At 38.3% G+C, this 25,536-nt stretch overlaps 1 protein-coding gene, 1 pseudogene and 1 gene segment (V, D, J or C); 1 reads left to right on the top strand and 2 right to left on the bottom strand.

Moving 5' to 3' along the window:
- The window catches only part of LOC129365565 (Ig kappa chain V-III region MOPC 63-like), a 43,411-nt pseudogene extending 23,829 nt beyond the window's left edge, over positions 1 to 19,582 (bottom strand).
- tspan37 (tetraspanin 37) lies at positions 58 to 4,284 on the bottom strand. 2 transcript variants are annotated; one of them, XM_055038839.1, is made up of 7 exons: positions 3,979 to 4,284; positions 2,428 to 2,541; positions 2,269 to 2,343; positions 2,076 to 2,174; positions 1,732 to 1,884; positions 1,551 to 1,634; positions 58 to 403 (listed from the first exon to the last, which is right to left on the bottom strand). In XM_055038839.1, exons 1-7 carry the CDS (start codon positions 4,039 to 4,041, stop codon positions 314 to 316), a joined length of 678 nt encoding a protein of 225 aa, XP_054894814.1. In that variant the 5' UTR covers positions 4,042 to 4,284; the 3' UTR covers positions 58 to 313. The 2 variants fall into 2 exon arrangements, with proteins under 2 accessions (XP_054894814.1, XP_054894813.1); XM_055038838.1 differs by having other exon boundaries at positions 2,428 to 2,619; positions 3,979 to 4,283.
- A 401-nt stretch (positions 19,583 to 19,983) lies between the features above and the next one.
- On the top strand, positions 19,984 to 21,393 carry LOC129365423 (Ig lambda-1 chain C region-like; the record flags this gene model as incomplete). The annotated part of the segment is given in 2 exon segments: positions 19,984 to 20,119; positions 20,875 to 21,393. Coding segments are annotated over 2 exon segments (465 nt in total), but the record flags the coding sequence as incomplete, so codon positions are not given.
- Positions 21,394 to 25,536: the final 4,143 nt, after the last annotated feature.

The following is a 25,536-nucleotide window of genomic DNA, read 5'->3' as shown; positions in this document are numbered from 1 at the left end:
AAACAACAGGAGATGTATATTCAGAGCACAAAGTGAACAAAGTGCAACAAAAGTTAATTAGGTTTGTTCTATTATATTTATTCACCATTCAAAAGTCAAATATTTGCATTAGGAACTTCAAAAAAACAAACAAACAAACATACAAATACATTTACCCAGAACCAAACAACGGATCCAGAGCAAGATAAGTCATCTTTTTGACTTATGTGACTTTGATTGCAATAATTTTCAGTTGTGGGGCCACTATTGTTTGGCAGTTTAATTTCCCTTTAGAAAAGTAGGAAGTATTTTTGAATTGAATCGAAAAGCTGTTTCATATTTGCCTATAGGTGTCACTGAATGCTTGATAATTAAGACGTTCTTCCACCGTTATCATCTGTGCCATCGTGCAAAGCAAAACCACCTGCATAACAGAAAAGGGAAAGCAAGGTTTAGTCATCTGCCCAAATATTAAACATTACAAAAAAAAAAAAACTAGAATGAAATGATAAGGGGTAAATTGCACTTTGTGATCCTGCATATCTCCTACTTTTTGTTTGGGCTTTTTTTAATCATCAAAGTTTGCTGTTGTATAATAATTCCCCATTATGAACCTAAAAGTTCATAATGAGTGCAAATGTTATCCTTATCCTTCATCCTTAAAATGACACAAACCTAGATGTGACAAAAGGTGTTGTAAATATCAGATTACATGTAGATGGCTCCATTACGCACTGAGTTTATAACACAGATACAACTGTTCTTTCACCTTCTGATAATATAAAGGTAATAAACTGACATCATCTTGTGGAAACTCTATGGTCAGAGCGAACATGCAAGTAAAAAAGTATCTTCCCCCTTACAGATTTCTTTTGTCTTTGTTTCTAGTCACATGTGAATGTTTGAGCTCCAACAATTTTAAAATCAAAGATAGGACAGATTTAACAAACAAAAACAAAATTTTAAACAATGATTTCTTTAATGAGGGGGGAAGCCATTCAAACCAAAATTGCCCTGTCTTTAAAAATATAATTGCTTTACTTTTTAAATCATGAATTTTTGGATCAAGCCACACCCAGGCTTCATTATAATGCCTGACATGTAAAAACAAACAAACCTCTTTCTCAGAACCTGGCTGACAACATGAAGGAGGCAGAAACAATATTCTCAAAATATTCCATCAAGCCCCAATAGAAGACAGAACAGGTGAGAAATAAAGTCTTTGACCTTCATAAATCTGAAACTGCTGAACCATCAGTAAGTCCACCTCTGAATAGCTAAAAGGAAAAAGCAACAAAAGCAAAAACGGAAGGCTTTGAAGAGCCAAAACCTCATATCTGATAGAGATTTTGAGATCCTGTGATCTGACCGTAAATAAGATATTCATACTTAAAAACCCTTCGGTCATGACTGAATTAAAATCATCCTGCAAAGAACAGCGTGCCACAACTCCTCCACGGTGATGTAAGACACTCATTTACAGATTGTCAGAGTCTTATTTTTCACTATTTTTCAAATTAAATACACACTGATAAAGGCTTAAAGACTGTTATTGAATGCTTTGCACAGACCTCAGTCAGAAACCCCAGGAGGGACGTCCACATGATAAACTTTAAGATGAACTGAAAAGCCATCTCCAGCTTCACCTGACAGCCCTGGAAAAAGAAAAAGACACATTCAGTAGGAAGGTTATAGAAATACAAGGGAGAAAGTGGCCTTTATGGCCTGCATGACTGATGCACTTTCATCTACCTGGTGGTAAAGCTGCCACGGCTGGTTCACACTGCCTGTACATAAGAGGAATGTAGTGTTGCAGCAGCTGTGAGGAAACGCATCTCCACCGGTTTCATTGAGCCAAGAGCTGTCCAGCCAGTCAGTGTAGTTTCTGACCCCACAACACTGGAGCTGATGCAGATCAGTTCATTAAGTTGGTCAAAACATTTAGTAAAGGCTTTGATTATGATTGCTCGCTTTGCAGTATGTCTGGAATGGGGCGAGCACGTTTCTGAAGAGCAAATCATTTAAAATCCTAACCTGACGTGAAAGGAAGCATAATGGATTTTCCTTCTTCATTCTGAGAACTTAAAGAGGCTCACCTCCTCTTGAGTTACATCAACAAGCCGAGAGTTTCTGTCCTGACTGCTGCCTGTGTATTTCTGAAACACCTCGCTGAGAGACGCTGTGTCGGAATCCAACTAAACAAGAAAGTAAGCGAGAGAAAAAAAGTTGAGCTCGGACCGTCAGGTCAAGACGGGTCAAAAAGGACGAGCATTTGTGCAGGCGGAGCACCTTTCTGGAGTGGGCGAAGGCCAGCGCGGAGGCCGTGCTTCCCAAGGAAAAGATCACAACCAGCAGATAAACAAACTGGAGGAGAAAATGTTTCAGTACAACGCAGACAAATCTCCCATTATGCATGTATTCACCCGCGGTGGCGGGGATGAACCTCACCAGCCCTTGCAGACAGCGGGAGTCTCTGAGGCTCAGCCACGTACCGAGGAAACCGGTGAAGAGCAAGAACGCAGCGCTGCAGGTGGTGAAGACTACCGGGAGGAGGATGTAGGTCTGAGAAAAAAACAAGCTGTAGTGTCTGTACTTCATCAGGAGGGAGACTCCGCTCATGGCCAAAACCATCCCCACAACCTTACAAAGGCAAAATAAAAGATGAATGTTGTATTATTATTAACATTTTGGGGAATATATTTACAAGCTGTGAACTCATCCAGTTGTTTCCATAGGAGACCAGTTTTCATGCTGTAGATTGAGTGAAATGTTGATGTCAATATAGTCCCATAGAAATCTCGTTTGTTCATGGAAAATAAGACAGTTGCTGAAATTTGCATTTCAACATTTGTTTGTTTTGATCTTGTGCTTTCAAAAGCTTAAAAGATTTATAAGCAAGCAGAAATGATTGGAATCAGTAATTTAGCCAAATTGTTTTTTATCTTTTCTAGGATCCTGAGTTGATTTGAGTTTCATCATTTCAACTAAGCAACACATAACTGCTCACTTAACCTGATAGGACAGGCAAGGAGAACAATAAGAGAAGCAGATAAATTAGTCAAGTTCATTTGTATGACACATTTCAGCAACAAGGCAGTTCAAAGTGCTTTGCATCATAAAAACAGAAAAATACAAAGTCATAAAAGACACCACACAGTAAACCATCAAGTGCCGTCGTCACACAGCAAAATGTTGTACAGTGTTTCAAGTTTTGATGATTCAAAAGCAAATCTGATCAAAATGCAAAAAGCTCAGTTGGGAGAATCCGTTGATGGCGTTCTCCAAATCTCAGCTGTGGATTTTGAAATAGGAGTTTAACAGAACGCCTCAAGCCAGCGTGACTGGATGTTTAATGGTTCACCGGGAAAAATGTGCAACCGCAGCTGACAGGAGAGGAGGCTCCTGGATTACTTCAGGAGGACTAAACACAAATAGTTCTCTGCTTTTCTTCTTCTTCTTTCCAGATTTTGACTTGCTGAATTTTTTTTTAACATGCACAACTGAAATACAATGTATAACGTTTGTGAATGGTTGTCTTTGTCCATTAGAGTTAACTATATTATTTTCATTTAATAAAAAGAAATTTGGGCAAAAAGAAGGAGAAAAAAAATCTCTACTTTTGCCAAAAGGTGACTTATGAATAAATAAATAAACATCATTACTTTTATGCTGATTGTTCACGTGGCAGGCAGATTCAATTTGAATATAATATCTGCCTTTTCCTCACGAACTGAATTAGTCTATAGAAATTATGGAAACGGCTCTCCGGCCTCACATGACGCGTCACATGACAAAAGAGTCAAATGAGAAAGCTGTGAGAGCAAAGCGAGTATAAAATAGGAAGAAGCAAGAAGTGAGGGAGTCTCTGTTATTTTTGGAAGCTTCATGTTTAGTTTCACTACAGGAACAAATCGGGGGAGAAAAGGAAATCAGTGAATATCACAGCTAGAAGGTTGGCAACTCTTTTAAACAGAAAGACTGAAAAGAAGAAAACCTCACCCAAAGAAGTTGACACATCAGCTGAAATATTGTTTTAAGCGGGTTTCCTCTCCGATCGCACATGTTCTTTTTAAATCTCTGCGGTCACCGACCATCGACGTGAGCCGCCGAGGTGAGGATGACAGCAAGATGATGACGACCTGTACAGAAAATGCACCTGATCACTGACAGGGAGTGGACACTTTGATGGTGCTGTCAATCCGTGCAAACTTCCCTTCCTGCAACTAATTAAAAAAAAAAAAATCCTTCCCCTGAAATGCGGAAAAGCCCGGTCTGGTCTGATTTAGACCCAGCCCATCAGCTTGGCATTGGTTGTTCTGAGTTTATATAAGATATATAATATAAGTCAGTTCTCTGACTGGTGATACTTCCGTTTTTTTCACGTTCAAATGAAAAATGGAAATGATTTTCTCTTTTTTTTTTACACTGCCACAATTTCCCTTGACATGTGACTGTGGATTCCACTGTTTAATCAAGAGCGCCCTCTAGAGGAATAAGTGAACAATAGTAACAAAAGCGGGCTGCACAGCGCGGCTGGGCTGCAGAAGGACGGGCCAGGCTTCCAATCCAGGCTTGAATGCATGGAGTTTGCATGTGCTCCCTGTGGATGCGTGGGTTCTCTCCCACAGTCCAAAAAAAAACAAAACAAAAAAAGAAAAACTGTAAGGTCACAGTTTAATTTTTCCTGAGTGTGTGTGTGTGCGTGTTGTTTGTCCTGTCTGTCTCTTGCCCTGCGATGGATTGACGACCTGTCCAGGGTGTAAGCCGCCTCTCGCTCACTGACCGCTGGAAAATGGAAGCAGCATCCTCTGCAACAAAAGTAGGGCGAACCTTGTATGATGATGAATGGATGCTACACAGACACATTAAAGCCTTACTATATGTTTGCTGACCTAAGTAATTGAAAGAGCCTTAGAGAAACACTGTAATGGTAAAAATTGTTTCTATGTTGTTCTAAATGATGCTTGATAAATGTTCTAACTGATTAAAGCTCTAATATAATAATAATAATAATAATAATAATAATATAATAATGAGGTTCAGTGGTCTGTATCAGAGTGTGTTGAGTTTCTGCTCTAATAGCTCAGAGTGTCTGCAGTCTGACTGAGGGAGGTTTTTGTACGGCTACTAATCACTGTGTGAACACGTTAGCACCATTTACTACATGGAAACTCTTACAGTAATAAACTGCAGCATCTTCACTCTGAACTCCACTGATGGTCAAAGTGAAGGCAGAGCCACTTCCACTTCCACTAAACCGAGTTGGAGTTCCTGATTGAAGCTTTTTTACATAATATATCAGGAGCTTAGGAGGCTGTCCTGGTTTCTGCTGATACCAGGACATACCCTCGTCACCATCGCTCCAGCGGTGCACAGCAGGATTTGTTGTGCAGTTGATAGTGACAGTGGATCCTGGTGTAAATGTCTCCACTGCAGGTTGAGTCACAGTGATCTGAGCTCTGCATCCTGCAGACAAAAACAAATCCTTCATTCATCAGCAGAAAGAAAGGAGAAAAGGCAGCAGCCATCATGTTAGAAACGTTGCTGAGTGAATGAACCTGTAAAACAGCAGCAGGTCAGCGTCCAGATGAGGATGGTGATGAGGGTCATGGTGCTTGTTGCTTCTGCTGGCTGGACTGACAGATCTGAGTCCTGCAGTGTTGAAGTCACAGGACTATAAACCTTCTCAGTTCACTGGAGGATCAGCTGATCATGCAAAGCCTCCAGTCTATGGAAATCATTTCTCTGCTCAGACAAACAGAGACTCTGAACCAACACTAGTAGAGACTGGATTAAAAACTCATCATCTTATTGGAATACAAGAAAATCAAACAGAAACAACATGAAGGATTTTCAGTTCTTGGATTAAAATTAAATTTCGTTTGGACATATAAGGATTATTTTACTCTTTTACTAAAATTTACAGGTAAATATAAAATATATCAATGCAAAATGACAATTCAAAGGCTTTTATGAATTAAATTACATTAAAAATGGTTCTAGTGTTTACACATAATATAAGGTGAATTGTTAAACAATGTTAGAATGATTGAAAGAGAGAAAGTAACATTTGCCTCTCACAGGTGAAACCACAAATATTATCTTAAATTATGAAGCAATTTAAAGTTCCATTAATGTTGGATGATTTGTAGATTAAATATAGTTTAACTGGGATTTTCATGACTTTAAAAGCATAATTTCAGCAGCTGGATGTCTAGTGACAGAGCAGGAGGTTTTTGTACGGCCTCTCAATGAGTTTGTATCACTGTGGTACACTTTTGGTGGAGGAACCAAACTCATCGTTGACTGTAAGTACCAGAAAGTTTTTCTTTGTAGAAAAATTAAAAGAATTGAATTTTTTTAACTTTACTGATTCAATTTCTAGTAAAGTTTGTAAATTTTATTAGATTTAAAAATGTAAATGTGAAAGTTTATAACTGAGCTTCAGAGGTTTGTTTTGCTCCACAGCTGTAAAAAATCTAAAACAAACAACCAGTAAAAATTATCTTGACAAACAATAAAATCTACAGTTCAAAGTTGTTTTATCAACGCTTTGGACAATGTAAGCTTTAATTTTTCTACCATCAAAACTAACATTTTACTTCTTTTTGCTGTTTTTTGTCTTTTCTGGGTCATTTGTTCCTGTTAATTAATCATATTTTGATTATTTCTTCATTTTAAACTTTCAACCTGAATTCCTGTCAAACTGAATTGATATTTAGTGAGTGAACTCAGAGCAGCTCTGTGTTCACGGTTCATTTGTTTTCCATGTAGTTTAAAGGAAGTGAAAGAAACAGATGTCAACGTTTGAACCGTTTCCACTTGAATGTTTCGTTTGACCATCAGAAAATCATCTCAGCGATTCGTTATTCTCCTGTGTTGAAGATGTGCTGAGTCATGATGAAGAGTGAAGGTGTCTTCAGCAGCCTTGGTTCTCACTGCTGCGTCTTTTCTCCCCCTCTCTCCTCCAGTGGGTGTGTTGCGGCCCACCCTGACCGTCCTCCCCCCCTCCAAAGAGCAGCAGCAGCAGAGCAGCGTCACACTGGTGTGTCTGGCCAGCGGGGGCTTCCCCTCCACCTGGAGGCTGGGCTGGAAGGTGGGGGGCAGCAGCATGTCCTCAGGGGTGTCTAGCAGCCTGGAGGTGCTGGGAGGAGACGGCCGCTACAGCTGGAGCAGCACCCTGAGCCTCCCTGCAGACCAGTGGAGGAAGGCGGGCTCAGTGACCTGTGAGGCCAATCAGAGTGGACAGAGTCCTGTCACTGAAACCCTGGAGCCTGACCGCTGCTCAGAGTAGAGCTGCAGCTTCATGGCTGGAAACCATCATGTTGTCGTGTTTTATTCACTATCATTGCTTTTCACCTTTCATTCGTCTTTCTTATGCTCTCTGGTGTGATTTTGAGGAAATGGATTGTTTCAATAAACCTGCAGATTTATGTGAATCACTGTCTTTGTATTTATTCTTGTGTTTTAACGTTCATGTTCTTGATCAAACGTCATCTCTTCTTCATTTCTTTAAAGTTTATAACATGTTTTAGAAACCTGCACATGTAAAAACTTGAGATAAAAACTAAAGACTCTTTAGTGTTTGTGAGGAAAAACATCAGAAAACTTATTGAGAATCCATATTTGCAAAACTAATTTAAACATCTGTGATTATAAAATAATCTATAGTTGGTGATTTCAACCTTAGATATTTGATGGTTTTACTTGGTAACTTCTATGATGTGTTCACTGAACCAGAACTCATCATTTTTCTGCACCTGCAGCCTTCAGTCAGACTGGAGGAGGTTTTTGTACGACTCTAAATCACTGTGTGAACACGTAGCCACCATGATAACCCAGACAGTAATAATCTCCAGCATCTCCAGCCTCAAAACCACTGATGGTTAAAGTGTAATCAGAACCAGATTTGCTGCCCCTGAATCTTGATGGAGTTCCTGAGAACAAACTTGAAACTCTGTATATAAGAAGTTTAGGAGGTTGTCCAGGTTTCTGCAGGTACCAACTGAGATCATCACCAATATTAGAACTTCCTGTGGCGCTGATGGTCACAGTCGCTCCAACACTGACTGACTTTGATCGTTCAGTCTGAGTCAGAAAATTATTGGCAGATGATGCTGAAAAGACAAATGAGCAATGTTAAAAGATAAAAACAATAATAAGTTCAAACAAAACCTGATGGATCAATTTAAAAGTCAGTCTGACCCTGAATGAGAAAACCCAACACAACCATCAGAGCGACTGGAGACGTCATCCTGATGCAGGTTTCAGGGTCGGAGCACAAACACACTTTGGACTTTCTGCAGCACAAGAACTTAAAGCTTGAGGAGCAGCGAAGCATTGAGATCATGCAAATCCACACCTGCTGTCATGAAACAGAAAACTCAGAGTTGATTCAGCCACCACTAGAGAGAAGTGGTTCAGTTTTTATTTGAACTTCACATCAAATTGACTGTTCATGTTTTCTATATTCAACACTTTTATAATGTTTCTATGTCTCCTGATTGTGATGTGTTGTTATGAACTAAAAACAGAAAATATTTGACATCAAATGTATCCATACATTGAGCAACGTAAGGTTTAATTTGTCATGTTAGTCTGTATTCATGTTACAATGATCCTAATTATCTTTCAGTATCCAGAGTCATTTTATATTTGCTTTTAAATCATATTTTTAATTAATGCTGACATTAAATGTATAAGAAACCTGAACATGCATCGTCTGAAGAATATTATAAAACTTGTTCACCACTTTTTTATTAGACAGCAGATTAAATTCACTTCACTAATGTTTTTAAATAAGTATTAAGTAAATTTTCATCATTTCACTTCAAAAAGCACCAAGTTAAACCACATTACAGCAGGTATATTTATATTTTAATACAATACTATTGTAATTGATCGGCCATCATAGTGTAGAAAAATGATATTCAATTAGAAGAAACCTGTCTGACTTTGAGTTTCTACTTTCCTGGATATTTTCTTGCTTAATGGAATCCAGACATTTTGCAACGACTTGATTTACAAAAGTTAGAGACATGTTGGTTAGAAAGTGACTTCAATGTTCAAATGATATGATTAAAAAAGACCTGAACTGTAAATAAAAAGAGATTGAAAAAGTCATTTATTTCTTATTTATAACTTTTCAACTGTAGAACTTGCACTAAATAGAAAAATAAAACTCAGGAAGAAGTAAAATAAAAACTGAGTTTAATATTTGCTGATTGGTTTCTTGGACCTTTTGAATTCCCAAAACAATAACTCACATTTTTATTTGTGCAGACGTCATGAGAAGGTTTGATACCATCACAGTTTTTAAGCTGCTCTGAAGACAAACAAACATTTTGATATATTTACACGACCAAGTAATAAAACAGAGGGAGCAAATCTGGCCCCTGGAATGATTGGAGGTAGAAAATATAAATGCAGCTATCAGTGACAAATAGATGTTTTCTTTGACTATAAAAATATTTCCAGAATTATTTACTCTGTCAGTAAAAATTATTTGCCAGAGTGAAGTCTTTTCCTCTAACATTCTGTATTTATGTCTTCATATCGTTTTATTATATTTTAATCTTTTTTAGATTATGTTAGTTTCTAGGCATCTGTGTGTTCAGTGGTCTGTATCAGAGTGTGTTGAGTTTCTGCTCTAACAGCTCAGAGTGTCTGCAGTCTGACTGAGGGAGGTTTTTGTACGACTCTAAATCACTGTGTGAACACGTTAGCACCATTTACTACATGGAAACTCTTACAGTAATAAACTGCAGCATCTTCACTCTGAACTCCACTGATGGTCAAAGTGAAGGAAGAGCCTCTTCCACTTCCACTAAACCGATTTGGAGTTCCTGATTGAAGATCTTTTGCATATTTTATCAGAAGCTTTGGAGTTTCTCCTGGTTTCTGCTGATACCAGAATATGGCATTGTCACCATCACTATAGCGGTACACATCCTGATTTGTTGTACAGCTGATGTTAACAGTGGATCCTGGTGTAAATGTCTCCACTGCAGGTTGAGTCACAGTGATCTGAGCTCTGCATCCTGCAGACAAAAACAAATCCTTCATTCATCAGCAGAAAGAAAGGAGAGAAAAGGCAGCAGCACATCATGTTAGAAACGTTGCTGAGTGAATGAACCTGTAAAACAGCAGCAGGTCAGCGTCCAGATGAGGATGGTGATGAGGGTCATGGTGCTTGTTGCTTCTGCTGGCTGGACTGACAGATCTGAGTCCTGCAGTGTTGAAGTCACAGGACTATAAACCTTCTCAGTTCACTGGAGGATCAGCTGATCATGCAAAGCCTCCAGTCTATGGAAATCATTTCTCTGCTCAGACAAACAGAGACTCTGAACCAACACTAGTAGAGACTGGATTAAAAACTCAGCATCTTATTGGAATACAAGAAAAACTAATTAAAATTAATATTTAACATTTCATTCAAACAGAAGTTTCTCTTCAATCTTGGAGGTGGATATATTTATCTTTGTAACTTTTACTGAAATCTCAATCCTATTAGATATTCTATGGTTTCCTAAAAATTGATCAAAAAGCTTAGTTTGTTTTGTTTTATATTATTGAAATTGAGTTTCTGCAGAGAGTATTTTTATGACTTTGCAGCAGCAGAAATTGTATTTCTTCAGTGGAAAATCGTTTGCTGAAAGTGCAGGAGGTTTTTGTACGGCCTCTCAATGAGTTTGTATCACTGTGGTGGACTTTTGGTGGAGGAACCAAACTCATCCTTAACTGTAAGTACCACCATTTAATATTGGAAAAATCAAAAATAAGTTGAATAATTATTCTTTTTTCTGATCAAACGTTATTATTTTTGTGAGAATTTTATGTTTTTTTTTTATTTATTATGACTTTGTTACCATTAGGTCAAACAGTTTACATGTAATAAATGTGCATGTATTTTATTCTGTTTACAACATTATGTGATTATCTAAAACAAAACATTACATCAGTTCTGTATTTTTTTTAATTAAATAGTGATATATTCTTTTTAGACTTTTGTGAAGGTTCCTATTTCTGAAACCACAAATATATCCTTAAATTTAAACATTTTAATGCATAAAATTCTTTTGGCAATGCTTGTGATAATAATGAAATAAATAATGTAAAAATATAAACTTTATTTAAAGCAGTTTAAGTTTCCATTCGGTTAGTTTGATGCAGTAAAGAGGAAGTGAAACAGACAGATGGAAAATCTTTAACTGTGTTCAGCCATTTTGTTTTCGCAAATCAAATCTTTACACAATCAACGTATTTACAGCAAAATGTTTCTGCATTCACGTTAATATTTCACATCATGTTTCTCTGACGAGTCGAGGTCACAACATTTCAGCTCTGATGTGTTTTTATCTGGAAGCTCCAGAAGATTTTGACGTTAAATAAGAACCTGAAAGTGAAGTGAACATGGATTAAATAATCCCAGCCTCTTAATCATCCGTCTCCTCAGTGTTATTATAATCCATTATGATATCTGTGTCTCCCCTCCAGCCGGCCCCACGGTCAGACCCTCGGTCTCTCTGCTGCCCCCCTCCTCCCAGCAGCTCTCCGGCGGCTCGGCCACGCTGCTCTGCCTGCTGAGCGGCTACTCCTCAGGGAGCCCGGGTGAGCTGGGAGGTGGACGGCACGGCGGTGACAGAGGGGGTCCTGAGCAGCTCAGAGGAGGAGAAGAGCGGACGCTACGGCAGCAGCAGCACCCTGAGCCTGAGCCAGGAGACGTGGATGAAAGGGGAGCTGTACTCCTGCAGGGTGGAGCATCAGGGCCACAGCCAGGTCCAGAGCATCTCAAGGAGCCAGTGTGAGGGCCAGAGAGGCTGAGAGCAGGAGCTCTGAGTGGGAGAGCAGCAGGAAAAACAGCTGCTGCTCTCAGCAATAGGAGTCTGGATGAAGACAAACTAAAGCTTGTGTGACGCTGAACTAAACTGCTGAGAAAAGTTTAACAACTTAGATTAATGTGTGAAGCTGATGTGAGTGGGATTCACTTGCTGTGTGTTTTAATAAAGCTTGCTCTGATACATTATGATGGAGAGTTCATTACTGCCATGACAAAGAAGAAGAAAGTTGATTTTATCAAGAGTGACTCTTTAAATAATGGTAATTCAGGTAATTCAGCAACAAGTGATAGAATCAAATCAAACACTCTTTGCAATATTTGATTTTTGTATTTATTGTCAACCTTATAGATCAGAAAACATAATTCTCTCTGTCTATAATAATCATGTCAGCTCATTTTTGTTCAAGTGAGAACAGACAAATAATTCTCACATTAAAAAATCTTCAGCACAAACATTTTATTGAATATTAAAGATTTCATAAATATTAGTTATTTTAGTAGAAATACTTAAAAAATGTTGTTTGACTTTAGTTTCAGAGTCAGGTGTTTCTCACTGAGTGAACTCTGTTGCATTAAATGAATAAAGACACACAGTGATCCTCCTTGGATTAGTTCAGGAAAATGACATCAGACGTGTTCATGACAGTAATTGTTGAAAAACTATTTATCCTGACACTTTCATTAATCAAACCAATAGGCAATCAGTTTGATTACTGATGGTTAATAAATATTTTCTTCACCTCAAACTTCATGCTGCAGTAAATAGTGATTTTACAGCAATGTGCTATTTGATGTGTTTAATGAACATATTGAATCTTCTGAGACTCTCATGTGTTGTGAAAAGATTTCTGATGAACATAACTGATGTTATTGTGACATATTTTATACTCTGAGTTTATTTAAAACTCACATAAATGTTGATGTTTATTGTCAGTTTCTTCCATTAACACTACAGCATCAACTTCACTAAATCGTAGATCCTTGTTCCAGTCGGCAGCAGAAACTCACAGCAGCTGCACGGTGTGGTTTGACTGAGAGGTTTTTGTACGACTCTAAATCACTGTGAACACGTCAGCATCATTTACTGAACACACTCCCATACAGTAATAATCTCCAGCATCTCCAGCCTGAACTCCACTGATAGTGAGAGTGAACTGAGGCTCTGATCCACTGCTGCTGAAATGACTGGGAGTATCAGATTGACGGCTGTTGATTTTATAAAATAACAGTTTGGGAGGCTGTCCTGGTTTCTGCAGGTACCAACTCAGATCATTACCAACTCCTTCACTGGCTGAGCAGCTCAGAGAGACCGTCTCCCCCAACGCCGCTGGCTTCACTGCTGGAGACTGAGTCACAGAGGGATTACCATCTGATCCTGCAGGATGGAAAAGGTAGAAAACATGTGACTGTCTTTCATCTGAGAACAAGTGAAATCAGAAGCTCGTCGTTCTTCACCTTGCAGCTGGAGCAGCAGCGTCATCAACAGAGGACTCAGGAACATCATAGCTGAGAAAAATTGGACCGTCAGACTGCAGAGGAGCTTCTCTGAGTTTCACTTTAAACTGATCCAGGAGCAGCGAAGCACAGCAATCATTCAAAGCAGCAAACAGTGAAACGGACACCTGGTGTGTGAGGAGGTGAAAGGTGAGTCAGATGCAAAATAGAAGAATTCAATATTTATTTATGGATTATCTCAGCACATTTTGTAGTTTTACACTGCAGGAAAAAAATAAATGATGACCATTCTCAACTAAAAGTAAAAGTTTTGGATCGATGACTTTTTGAAAAGGTTTGCAGTTTTACTCAAGTTTGATGATTTAACTGAGATTTAGGTGAGACAGTCTGCTTTTGAGGAAAAGTCACTGGATAAATGTGGTTCAGTTCACTAAGAAATAAAAACAAATGAAACAATCTTGTTTATTAAAAGATTAAAAGATGGACCCAACATGTAAGAAAATGTTTATGGTAATTTTGCAATAAGGAATCATTCAAGGGTCCACTAAAGGCCCCTGAACCTCCCTTTGGACACCCTGACTTACCTTGTTACTAATTGTTTGTGTTTCATGAAATATTTGAATCAATGCTGACGTCGTTTTTTTACCAGAACATATTTACAAGAAAATAGTTATTTTCCTGGTGAATCCTGAGAGGAAACCAATAAACTGTTCAGATAAATTAAACCTCATTTAGTTTTTAACCTGATACTGAAAACATTAAGGAAATATTTCTAAACGTTTCATTTGATTTATCTTCCAAATTAAAATTATTGTGATCATAAAAAGCTGAAAAAAAACTATATTTTGTTTCTGAAACAACTGTACACTGACATGTTATGTTGCGCTACAATCTGAAAACTGAATTTTATAAATATTAATGTGTCTTCATAATGGACTTTTCTTTATTTTATTGTAAGAAATGTTTCATATCAAACAGATATTATTAATTGTAGTTAAAGGTGAAGATTTGCTGCAGAGCTTCAATCCTTGGTGAGGTTTCATCTGTGTGTTCAGTGGTCTGTATCAGAGTGTGTTGAGTTTCTGCTCTAACAGCTCAGAGTGTCTGCAGTCTGACTGAGGGAGGTTTTTGTACGACTCTAAATCACTGTGTGAACACGTCAGCACCATTTACTTCATGGATACTCTTACAGTAATAAACTGCAGCATCTTCAGTCTGAACTCCATTGATGGTCAAAGTGAAGACAGAGCCGCTTCCACTGCCACTAAACCGATTTGGAATCCCTGATTGAAGCTTATTCCCCCTATATATAAGATTCTTTGGAGTTTCTCCTGGTTTCTGCTGATACCAGAATATGGCATTGTCACCATCACTATAGCGGTACACATCCTGATTTGTTGTACAGCTGATGTTAACAGTGGATCCTGGTGTAAATGTCTCCACTGCAGGTTGAGTCACAGTGATCTGAGCTCTGCATCCTGCAGACAAAAACAAATCCTTCATTCATCAGCAGAAAGAAAGGAGAGAAAAGGCAGCAGCACATCATGTTAGAAACGTTGCTGAGTGAATGAACCTGTAAAACAGCAGCAGGTCAGCGTCCAGATGAGGATGGTGATGAGGGTCATGGTGCTTGTTGCTTCTGCTGGCTGGACTGACAGATCTGAGTCCTGCAGTGTTGAAGTCACAGGACTATAAACCTTCTCAGTTCACTGGAGGATCAGCTGATCATGCAAAGCCTCCAGTCTATGGAAATCATTTCTCTGCTCAGACAAACAGAGACTCTGAACCAACACTAGTAGAGACTGGATTAAAAACTCATCATCTTATTGGAATAGAAGAAAAGCTAATTAAAATTAATATTTAACATTTCATTCAAACAGAAGTTTCTCTTCAATCTTGGAGGTGGATATATTTATCTTTGTAACTTTTACTGAAATCTCAATCCTATTAGATATTCTATGGTTTCCTAAAAATTGATCAAAAAGCTTAGTTTGTTTTGTTTTATATTATTGAAATTGAGTTTCTGCAGAGAGTATTTTTAGGACTTTGCAGCAGCAGAAATTGTATTTCTTCAGTGGAAAATCGTTTGCTGAAAGTGCAGGAGGTTTTTGTACGGCCTCTCAATGAGTTTGTATCACTGTGGTACACTTTTGGTGGAGGAACCAAACTCATCCTTAACTGTAAGTACCACCATTTAATATTGGAAAAATCAAAAATAAGTTTGAATAATTATTCTTTGTTCTGATCAAACGTTATTATTTTTGTGAGAATTTTATGTTTTTTTTTTATTTATTATGACTTTGTTACCATTAGGTCAAACAGTTTACATGTAATAAATGTGCATGTATTTTATTCTGTTTACAACATTATGTGATTATCTAAAACAAAACATTACATCAGTTCTGTATTTTTTTTAATTAAATAGTGATATATTCTTTTTAGACTTTTGTGAAGGTTCCTATTTCTGAAACCACAAATATATCCTTAAATTTAAACATTTTAATGCATAAAATTCTTTTGGCAATGCTTGTGATAATAATGAAATAAATAATGTAAAAATATAAACTTTATTTAAAGCAGTTTAAGTTTCCATTCGGTTAGTTTGATGCAGTAAAGAGGAAGTGAAACAGACAGATGGAAAATCTTTAACTGTGTTCAGCCATTTTGTTTTAGCAAATCAAATCTTTACACAACCAACGTATTTACAGCAAAATGTTTCTGCATTCACGTTAATATTTCACATCATGTTTCTCTGACGAGTCGAGGTCACAACATTTCAGCTCTGATGTGTTTTTATCTGGAAGCTCCAGAAGATTTTGACGTTAAATAAGAACCTGAAAGTGAAGTGAACATGGATTAAATAATCCCAGCCTCTTAATCATCCGTCTCCTCAGTGTTATTATAATCCATTATGATATCTGTGTCTCCCCTCCAGCCGGCCCCACGGTCAGACCCTCGGTCTCTCTGCTGCCCCCCTCCTCCCAGCAGCTCTCCGGCGGCTCGGCCACGCTGCTCTGCCTGCTGAGCGGCTACTCTCCTCAGGGAGCCCGGGTGAGCTGGGAGGTGGACGGCACGGCGGTGACAGAGGGGGTCCTGAGCAGCTCAGAGGAGGAGAAGAGCGGACGCTACGGCAGCAGCAGCACCCTGAGCCTGAGCCAGGAGACGTGGATGAAAGGGGAGCTGTACTCCTGCAGGGTGGAGCATCAGGGCCACAGCCAGGTCCAGAGCATCTCAAGGAGCCAGTGTGAGGGCCAGAGAGGCTGAGAGCAGGAGCTCTGAGTGGGAGAGCAGCAGGAAAAACAGCTGCTGCTCTCAGCAATAGGAGTCTGGAGGAAGACAAACTAAAGCTTGTGTGACGCTGAACTAAACTGCTGAGAAAAGTTTAACAACTTAGATTAATGTGTGAAGCTGATGTGAGTGGGATTCACTTGCTGTGTGTTTTAATAAAGCTTGCTCTGATACATTATGATGGAGAGTGCTTCATTACTGCCATGACAAAGAAGAAGAAAGTTGATTTTATCAAGACTGACTCTTTATATAATGGTAATTCAGGTAATTCAGCAACAAGTGATAGAATCAAATCAAACACTCTTTGCAATATTTGATTTTTGTATTTATTGTCAACCTTATAGATCAGAAAACATAATTCTCTCTGTCTATAATAATCATGTCAGCTCATTTTTGTTCAAGTGAGAACAGACAAATAATTCTCACATTAAAAAATCTTCAGCACAAACATTTTATTGAATATTAAAGATTTCATAATCATCAGTTATTTTAGTAAAAATACTTAAAAAAAGGTGTTTGACTTTAGTTTCAGAGTCAGGTGTTTCTCACTGAGTGAACTCTGTTGCATTAAATGAATAAAGACACACAGTGATCCTCCTTGGATTAGTTCAGGAAAATGACATCAGACGTGTTCATGACAGTAATTGTTGAAAAACTATTTATCCTGACGCTTTCATTAATCGAACCAATAGGCAGTTTGATTACTGATGGTTAATAAATATTTTCTTCACCTCAAACTTTATGCTGCAGTAAATAGTGATTTTACAGCAATGTGCTATATTTGATGTGTTTAATGAACATATTGAATCTTCTGAGACTCTCATGTGTTGTGAAAAGATTTCTGATGAACATAACTGATGTTATTGTGACATATTTTATACTCTGAGTTTATTTAAAACTCACATAAATGTTGATCTTTATTGTCAGTTTCTTCCATTAACACTACAGCATCAACTTCACTAAACCGTAGATCCTTGTTCCAGTCGGCAGCAGAAACTCACAGCAGCTGCACGGTGTGGTTTGACTGAGAGGTTTTTGTACGACTCTAAATCACTGTGTGAACACCCCAGCATCATTTACTAAATACACTCCCATACAGTAATAATTTCCAGCATCTCCAGCCTGAACTCCACTGATAGTCAGAGTGAACTGAGGCTCTGATCCACTGCTGCTGAAATGACTGGGAGTATCAGATTCAGGGCTGCTGATTTTATAAAATAACAGTTTGGGAGGCTGTCCTGGTTTCTGCAGGTACCAACTCAGATCATCATCAACTCCTTCACTGGCTGAGCAGCTCAGAGAGACCGTCTCTCCCAACGCCGCTGGCTTCACTGCTGGAGACTGAGTCACAGAGGGATTACCATCTGATCCTGCAGGATGGAAAAGGTAGAAAACATGTGACTGTCTTTCATCTGAGAACAAGTGAAATCAGAAGCTCGTCGTTCTTCACCTTGCAGCTGGAGCAGCAGCGTCATCAACAGAGGACTCAGGAACATCATGGCTGAGAAAAATTGGACCGTCAGACTGCAGAGGAGCTTCTCTGAGTTTCACTTTAAACTGATCCAGGAGCAGCGAAGCACAGCAATCATTCAAAGCAGCAAACAGTCAAACGGACACCTGGTGTGTGAGGAGGTGAAAGGTGAGTCAGACGCAAAATAGAAGAATTCAATATTTATTTATGGATTATCTCAGCACATTTTGTAGTTTTACACTGCAGGAAAAAAATAAATGATGACCATTCTCAACTAAAAGTAAAAGTTTTGGATCGATGACTTTTTGAAAAGGTTTGCAGTTTTATTCAAGTTTGATGATTTAACTGAGATTTAGGTGAGACAGTCTGCTTTTGAGGAAAAGTCACTGGATAAATGTGGTTCAGTTCACCAAGAAATAAAAACAAATGAAACAATCTTGTTTTATTAAGAGATTAAATGATGGACCCAACATGTAAGAAAATGTTTATGGTAATTTTGCAATAAGGAATCATTCAAGGGTCCACTAAAGGCCCCTGAACCTCCCTTTGGACACCCTGCATTACCTTGTTACTAATTGTTTGTGTTTCATGAAATATTTGAATCAATGCTGACGTCGTTTCTTTTACCAGAACATATTTACAAGAAAATAGTTATTTTCCTGGTGAAACCTGAGAGGAAACCAATAAACTGTTCAGATAAATTAAACCTCATTTAGTTTTTAACCTGATACTGAAAACATTAAGGAAATATTTCTAAACGTTTCATTTGATTTATCTTCCAAATTAAAATTATTCTGATCATAAAAAGCTAAAAAAAAATAACTATATTGTCTTTTCTGAAACAAATTGACTTTTTTTTCATTGCAAGAAATGTTTCATATCAAACAGATATTATTAATTGTAGTTAAAGGTGAAGATTTGCTGCAGAGCTTCAGGCCTTGGTGAGGTTTCATCAGTGTGTTCAGTGGTCTGTATCAGAGTGTGTTGAGTTTCTGCTCTAACAGCTCAGAGTGTCTGCAGTCTGACTGAGGGAGGTTTTTGTACGGCTACTAATCACTGTGTGAACACGTCAGCACCATTTACTACATGGATACTCTTACAGTAATAAACTGCAGCATCTTCAGTCTGAACTCCATTGATGGTCAAAGTGAAGACAGAGCCGCTTCCACTTCCACTAAACCGAGTTGGAGTTCCTGATTGAAGATTATTCACCCTATATATCAGGAGCTTTGGAGTTTCTCCTGGTTTCTGCTGATACCAGTGCATAAAATTGACAGAGCCGATACTGAAAACATCCTGATTTGTTGTACAGCTGACAGTGGCAGTGGATCCTGGTGTAAATGTCTCCACTGCAGGTTGAGTCACAGTGATCTGAGCTCTGCATCCTGCAGACAAAAACAAATCCTTCATTCATCAGCAGAAGGAAAGGAGAGAAAAGGCAGCAGCACATCATGTTAGAAACGTTGCTGAGTGAATGAACCTGTAAAACAGCAGCAGGTCAGCGTCCAGATGAGGATGGTGATGAGGGTCATGGTGCTTGTTGCTTCTGCTGGCTGGACTGACAGATCTGAGTCCTGCAGTGTTGAAGTCACAGGACTATAAACCTTCTCAGTTCACTGGAGGATCAGCTGATCATGCAAAGCCTCCAGTCTATGGAAATCATTTCTCTGCTCAGACAAACAGAGACTCTGAACCAACACTAGTAGAGACTGGATTAAAAACTCAGCATCTTATTGGAATAGAAGAAAAGCTAATTAAAATTAATATTTAACATTTCATTCAAACAGAAGTTTCTCTTCAATCTTGGAGGTGGATATATTTATCTTTGTAACTTTTACTGAAATCTCAATCCTATTAGATATTCTATGGTTTCCTAAAAATTGATCAAAATGCTTAGTTTGTTTTGTTTTATATTATTGAAATTGAGTTTCTGCAGAGAGTATTTTTATGACTTTGCAGCAGCAGAAATTGTATTTCTTCAGTGGAAAATCGTTTGCTGAAAGTGCAGGAGGTTTTTGTACGGCCTCTCAATGAGTTTGTATCACTGTGGTACACTTTTGGTGGAGGAACCAAACTCATCCTTAACTGTAAGTACCACCATTTAATATTGGAAAAATCAAAAATAAGTTTGAATAATCATTCTTTGTTCTGATCAAACGTTATTATTTTTGTGAGAATTTTATGTTTTTTTTTTATTTATTATGACTTTGTTACCATTAGGTCAAACAGTTTACATGTAATAAATGTGCATGTATTTTATTCTGTTTACGACATTATGTGATTATCTAAAACAAAACATTACATCAGTTCTGTATTTTTTTTTTATGAAATAGTGATATATTCTTTTTAGACTTTTGTGAATGTTCCTATTTCTGAAACCACAAATATATTCTTAAATTAAACATTTTAATACATAAAATTCTTTTGGCAATGCTTGTGATAATAATGAAATAAATAATGTAAAAATATAAACTTTATTTTAAGCAGTTTAAGTTTCCATTCGGTTAGTTTGATGCAGTAAAGAGGAAGTGAAACAGACAGATGGAAAATCTTTAACTGTGTTCAGCCATTTTGTTTTCGCAAATCAAATCTTTACACAACCAATGTATTTACAGCAAAATGTTTCTGCATTCACGTTAATATTTCACATCATGTTTCTCTGACGAGTCGAGGTCACAACATTTCAGCTCTGATGTGTTTTTATCTGGAAGCTCCAGAAGATTTTGACGTTAAATAAGAACCTGAAAGTGAAGTAAACTTGGATTAATTAATCCCAGCCTCTAAATCATCCGTCTCCTCACTGTTATTATAATCCATTGTGATATCTGTGTCTCCCCTCCAGCCGGCCCCACGGTCAGACCCTCGGTCTCTCTGCTGCCCCCCTCCTCCCAGCAGCTCTCCGGCGGCTCGGCCACGCTGCTCTGCCTGCTGAGCGGCTACTCTCCTCAGGGAGCCCGGGTGAGCTGGGAGGTGGACGGCACGGCGGTGACAGAGGGGGTCCTGAGCAGCTCAGAGGAGGAGAAGAGCGGACGCTACGGCAGCAGCAGCACCCTGAGCCTGAGCCAGGAGACGTGGATGAAAGGGGAGCTGTACTCCTGCAGGGTGGAGCATCAGGGCCACAGCCAGGTCCAGAGCATCTCAAGGAGCCAGTGTGAGGGCCAGAGAGGCTGAGAGCAGGAGCTCTGAGTGGGAGAGCAGCAGGAAAAACAGCTGCTGCTCTCAGCAATAGGAGTCTGGAGGAAGACAAACTAAAGCTTGTGTGACGCTGAACTAAACTGCTGAGAAAAGTTTAACAACTTAGATTAATGTGTGAAGCTGATGTGAGTGGGATTCACTTGCTGTGTGTTTTAATAAAGCTTGCTCTGATACATTATGATGGAGAGTGCTTCATTACTGCCATGACAAAGAAGAAGAAAGTTGATTTTATCAAGAGTGACTCTTTAAATAATGGCAATTCAGGTAATTCAGCAACAAGTGATAGAATCAAATCAAACACTCTTTGCAATATTTGATTTTTGTATTTATTGTCAACCTTATAGATCAGAAAACATAATTCTCTCTGTCTATAATAATCATGTCAGTTCACTTTTGTACAAGTGAGAACAGACAAATAATTCTCACATTAAAAAATCTTCAGAACAAACATTTTATTGAATATTAAAATTTTCATAATCATCAGTTATTTTAGTAAAAATACTTTAAAAAATGGTGTTTGACTTTAGTTTCAGAGTCAGGTGTTTCTCACTGAGTGAACTCTGTTGCATTAAATGAATAAAGACACACAGTGATCCTCCTTGGATTAGTTCAGGAAAATGACATCAGACGTGTTCATGACAGTAATTGTTGAAAAACTATTTATCCTGACGCTTTCATTAATCGAACCAATAGGCAATCAGTTTGATTACTGATGGTTAATAAATAATTTCTTCACCTCAAACTTTATGCTGCAGTAAATAGTGATTTTACAGCAATGTGCTATATTTGATGTGTTTAATGAACATATTGAATCTTCTGAGACTCTCATGTGTTGTGAAAAGATTTCTGATGAACATACCTGATGTTATTGTGACATATTTTATACTCTGAGTTTATTTAAAACTCACATAAATGTTGATGTTTATTGTCAGTTTCTTCCATTAACACTACAGCATCAACTTCACTAAACCGTAGATCCTTGTTCCAGTCGGCAGCAGAAACTCACAGCAGCTGCACGGTGTGGTTTGACTGAGAGGTTTTTGTACGACTCTAAATCACTGTGTGAACACCAATTCATCATTTACTAAATACACTCCCATACAGTAATAATCTCCAGCATCTCCAGCCTGAACTCCACTGATAGTCAGAGTGAACTGAGGCTCTGATCCACTGCTGCTGAAATGACTGGGAGTATCAGATTCAGGGCTGCTGATTTGATAAAATAACAGTTTGGGAGGCTGTCCTGGTTTCTGCAGGTACCAACTCAAGTCAGCAAAATCTTCTTCACTGGCTGAGCAGCTCAGAGAGACCGTCTCCCCCAACGCTGCTGGCTTCACTGCTGGAGACTGAGTCACAGAGGGATTACCATCTGATCCTGCAGGATGAAAAGGTAGAAAACATGTGACTGTCTTTCATCTGAGAACAAGTGAAATCAGAAGCTCGTCGTTCTTCACCTTGCAGCTGGAGCAGCAGCGTCATCAACAGAGGACTCAGGAACATCATAGCTGAGAAAAATTGGACCGTCAGACTGCAGAGGAGCTTCTCTGAGTTTCACTTTAAACTGATCCAGGAGCAGCGAAGCACAGCAATCATTCAAAGCAGCAAACAGTCAAACGGACACCTGGTGTGTGAGGAGGTGAAAGGTGAGTCAGACGCAAAATAGAAGAATTCATATTTATTTATGGATTATCTCAGCACATTTTGTAGTTTTACACTGCATGAACAAAATAAATGATGACCATTCTCAACTAAAAGTAAAAGTTTTGGATCGATGACTTTTTGAAAAGGTTTGCAGTTTTACTCAAGTTTGATGATTTAACTGAGATTTAGGTGAGACAGTCTGCTTTTGAGGAAAAGTCACTGGATAAATGTGGTTCAGTTCACTAAGAAATAAAAACAAATGAAACAATCTTGTTTATTAAAAGATTAAAAGATGGACCCAACATGTAAGAACAAGAAAATGTTTATGGTAATTTTGGAGTAAGGAATCATTCAATGGTCCACTAAAGGCCCCTGAACCTCCCTTTGGACACCCTGCATTACCTTGTTACTAATTGTTTGTGTTTCATGAAACATTTGAATCAATGCTGATGTCGTTTTTTTACCAGAACATATTTACAAGAAAATAGTTATTTTCCTGGTGAAACCTGAGAGGAAACCAATAAACTGTTCAGATAAATTAAACCTCATTTAGTTTTTAACCTGATACTGAAAACATTAAGGAAATATTTCTAAACGTTTCATTTGATTTATCTTCCAAATTAAAATTATTGTGATCATAAAAAGCTGAAAAAAAACTATATTGTGTTTCTGAAACAACTGTACACAGACATGTTATGTTGCGCAACAATCTGAAAAATGAATTTTATAAATATTAATGTGTCTTCATAATGGACTTTTCTTTATTTTATTGTAAGAAATGTTTCATATCAAACAGATTAATAGTTAAATGAAGATTTGCTGCAGAGCTTCAATCCTTGGTGAGGTTTCATCTGTGTGTTCAGTGGTCTGTATCAGAGTGTGTTGAGTTTCTGCTCTAACAGCTCAGAGTGTCTGCAGTCTGACTGAGGGAGGTTTTTGTACGGCTACTAATCACTGTGTGAATACGTTAGCACCATTTACTTCATGGAAACTCTGACAGTAATAAACTGCAGCATCTTCAGTCTGAACTCCATTGATGGTCAAAGTGAAGGAAGAGCCGCTTCCACTGCCACTAAACCGAGCTGGAGTTCCTGATTGAAGATCATTCACCCAATATATCAGTAGCTTTGGAGGCTGTCCTGGTTTCTGCTGATACCAGTGCATAAAATGACAGAGCCGATACTAAAACATCCTGATTTGTTGTGCAGTTGATGTGACAGTGGATCCTGGTGTAAATGGCACCAATGCAGGTTGAGTCACAGTGATCTGAGCTCTGCATCCTGCAGACAAAAACAAATCCTTCATTCATCAGCAGAAAGAAAGGAGAGAAAAGGCAGCAGCCCATCATGTTAGAAACGTTGCTGAGTGAATGAACCTGTAAAACAGCAGCAGGTCAGCGTCCAGATGAGGATGGTGATGAGGTCATGGTGCTTGTTGCTTCTGCTGGCTGGACTGACAGATCTGAGTCCTGCAGTGTTGAAGTCACAGGACTATAAACCTTCTCAGTTCACTGGAGGATCAGCTAATCATGCAAAGCCTCCAGTCTATGGAAATCATTTCTCTGCTCTCAGCACACTCAAAGTGAAAAATCTTGTGAGCAGAACTTAGGCAAACATTTTTTATTAAACGTAATGTATTCAAATGGATACTGTATGCATTGCAGATTTTTTTGTGTCTTGTTTTGACTAAAGGCCAAATATGATTTACTGAAAAACTCTTAACCTTTCCATCATTTGTTCTTAATTTTATGTAAGATGTGCTCTATTTATTTATCCATTTCCTATACTGATCCTCTTTATATGTTTTTAAAGTGCCTAGAAGCACCTTTTTGTTCAGATCAGGGAAATTTTCAATCTATTGTGATTTAATTATTTATAAATTTTTAATAATGATACATATTTCTTGTAGGAATGCATGTGAAGCAATGTATTTCTTCATATTTCCAACTTCTATAGGTAACAATGTTAATTTTCTTCAGAATAAAGAAAATGCATTAAATGAAATAAACAGAGCATTAACTTGTTGCTGTGAGTTGTGTCAAAAAACACCTGAAGCTGTATCTTTACCAGCGTATCTCAGACAAAGTTGTTGCTTGTTTATTAATACAACTGTCTGCACAGAAATACATGGAAAACTAAATTCTCATTCTTTCATCTTGACCATCTTCTAGTATTTTGGGAGGTTTAAATCAACTAAAAACATGTATTTGTTTTTTTTTTTTTGTTTTGGGGGGTTTTCCTCGTGAGATTGGAGATGCAAAAGGGAATTAAAAGTGAATGTTTATTACTGGTACACGACATTTTCATCATTTCCCATTCCTGTAAGTCAGAGCTCTGCGTGTGTGTTTGCATGTGTGTGTGAGACTGTTTCTGTAAGCAGTGGTGCATCATGCCGGTCTCCTTCCACCCAGATGTCTGATCTGAGGGAGGTTTTTGTACGGCTTTGTAACACTGTGTGCACAGGCCTGGGTGGACACCCATACAGTAATAATCTCCAGCATCTCCAGCCTGAACTCCACTGATAGTCAGAGTGAACTGAGGCTCTGATCCACTGCTGCTGAAATGACTGGGAGTATCAGATTGCCGGCGGCTGATTTTATAAAATACAGTTTGGGAGGCTGTCCTGGTTTCTGCAGGTACCAACTCAGATCATTACCAACTCCTTTACT

This window comes from Poeciliopsis prolifica, unplaced genomic scaffold, assembly GCF_027474105.1.
Source record: "Poeciliopsis prolifica strain line A6 unplaced genomic scaffold, Auburn_PproV2 SCAFFOLD013, whole genome shotgun sequence".
NCBI lineage: Eukaryota > Metazoa > Chordata > Actinopteri > Cyprinodontiformes > Poeciliidae > Poeciliopsis > Poeciliopsis prolifica.
This window is presented reverse-complemented; position numbering and strand designations above follow the sequence as displayed.

What these genes read in the sequence shown, in the direction of transcription:
- tspan37 (XM_055038838.1), bottom strand. Translation starts at nt 4,041, where the DNA reads ATGTGCGATCGGAGAGGAAACCCGCTTAAAACAATATTTCAGCTGATG. An exon ending in TGATGTGTCAACTTCTTTGG is followed by an intron (nt 2,620 to 3,978) that starts GTGAGGTTTTCT and finishes TGCCTTTGTAAG; the next exon opens with GTTGTGGGGATGGTTTTGGC. An exon ending in CCTTCGCCCACTCCAGAAAG is followed by an intron (nt 2,175 to 2,268) that starts GTGCTCCGCCTG and finishes TTTCTTGTTTAG; the next exon opens with TTGGATTCCGACACAGCGTC.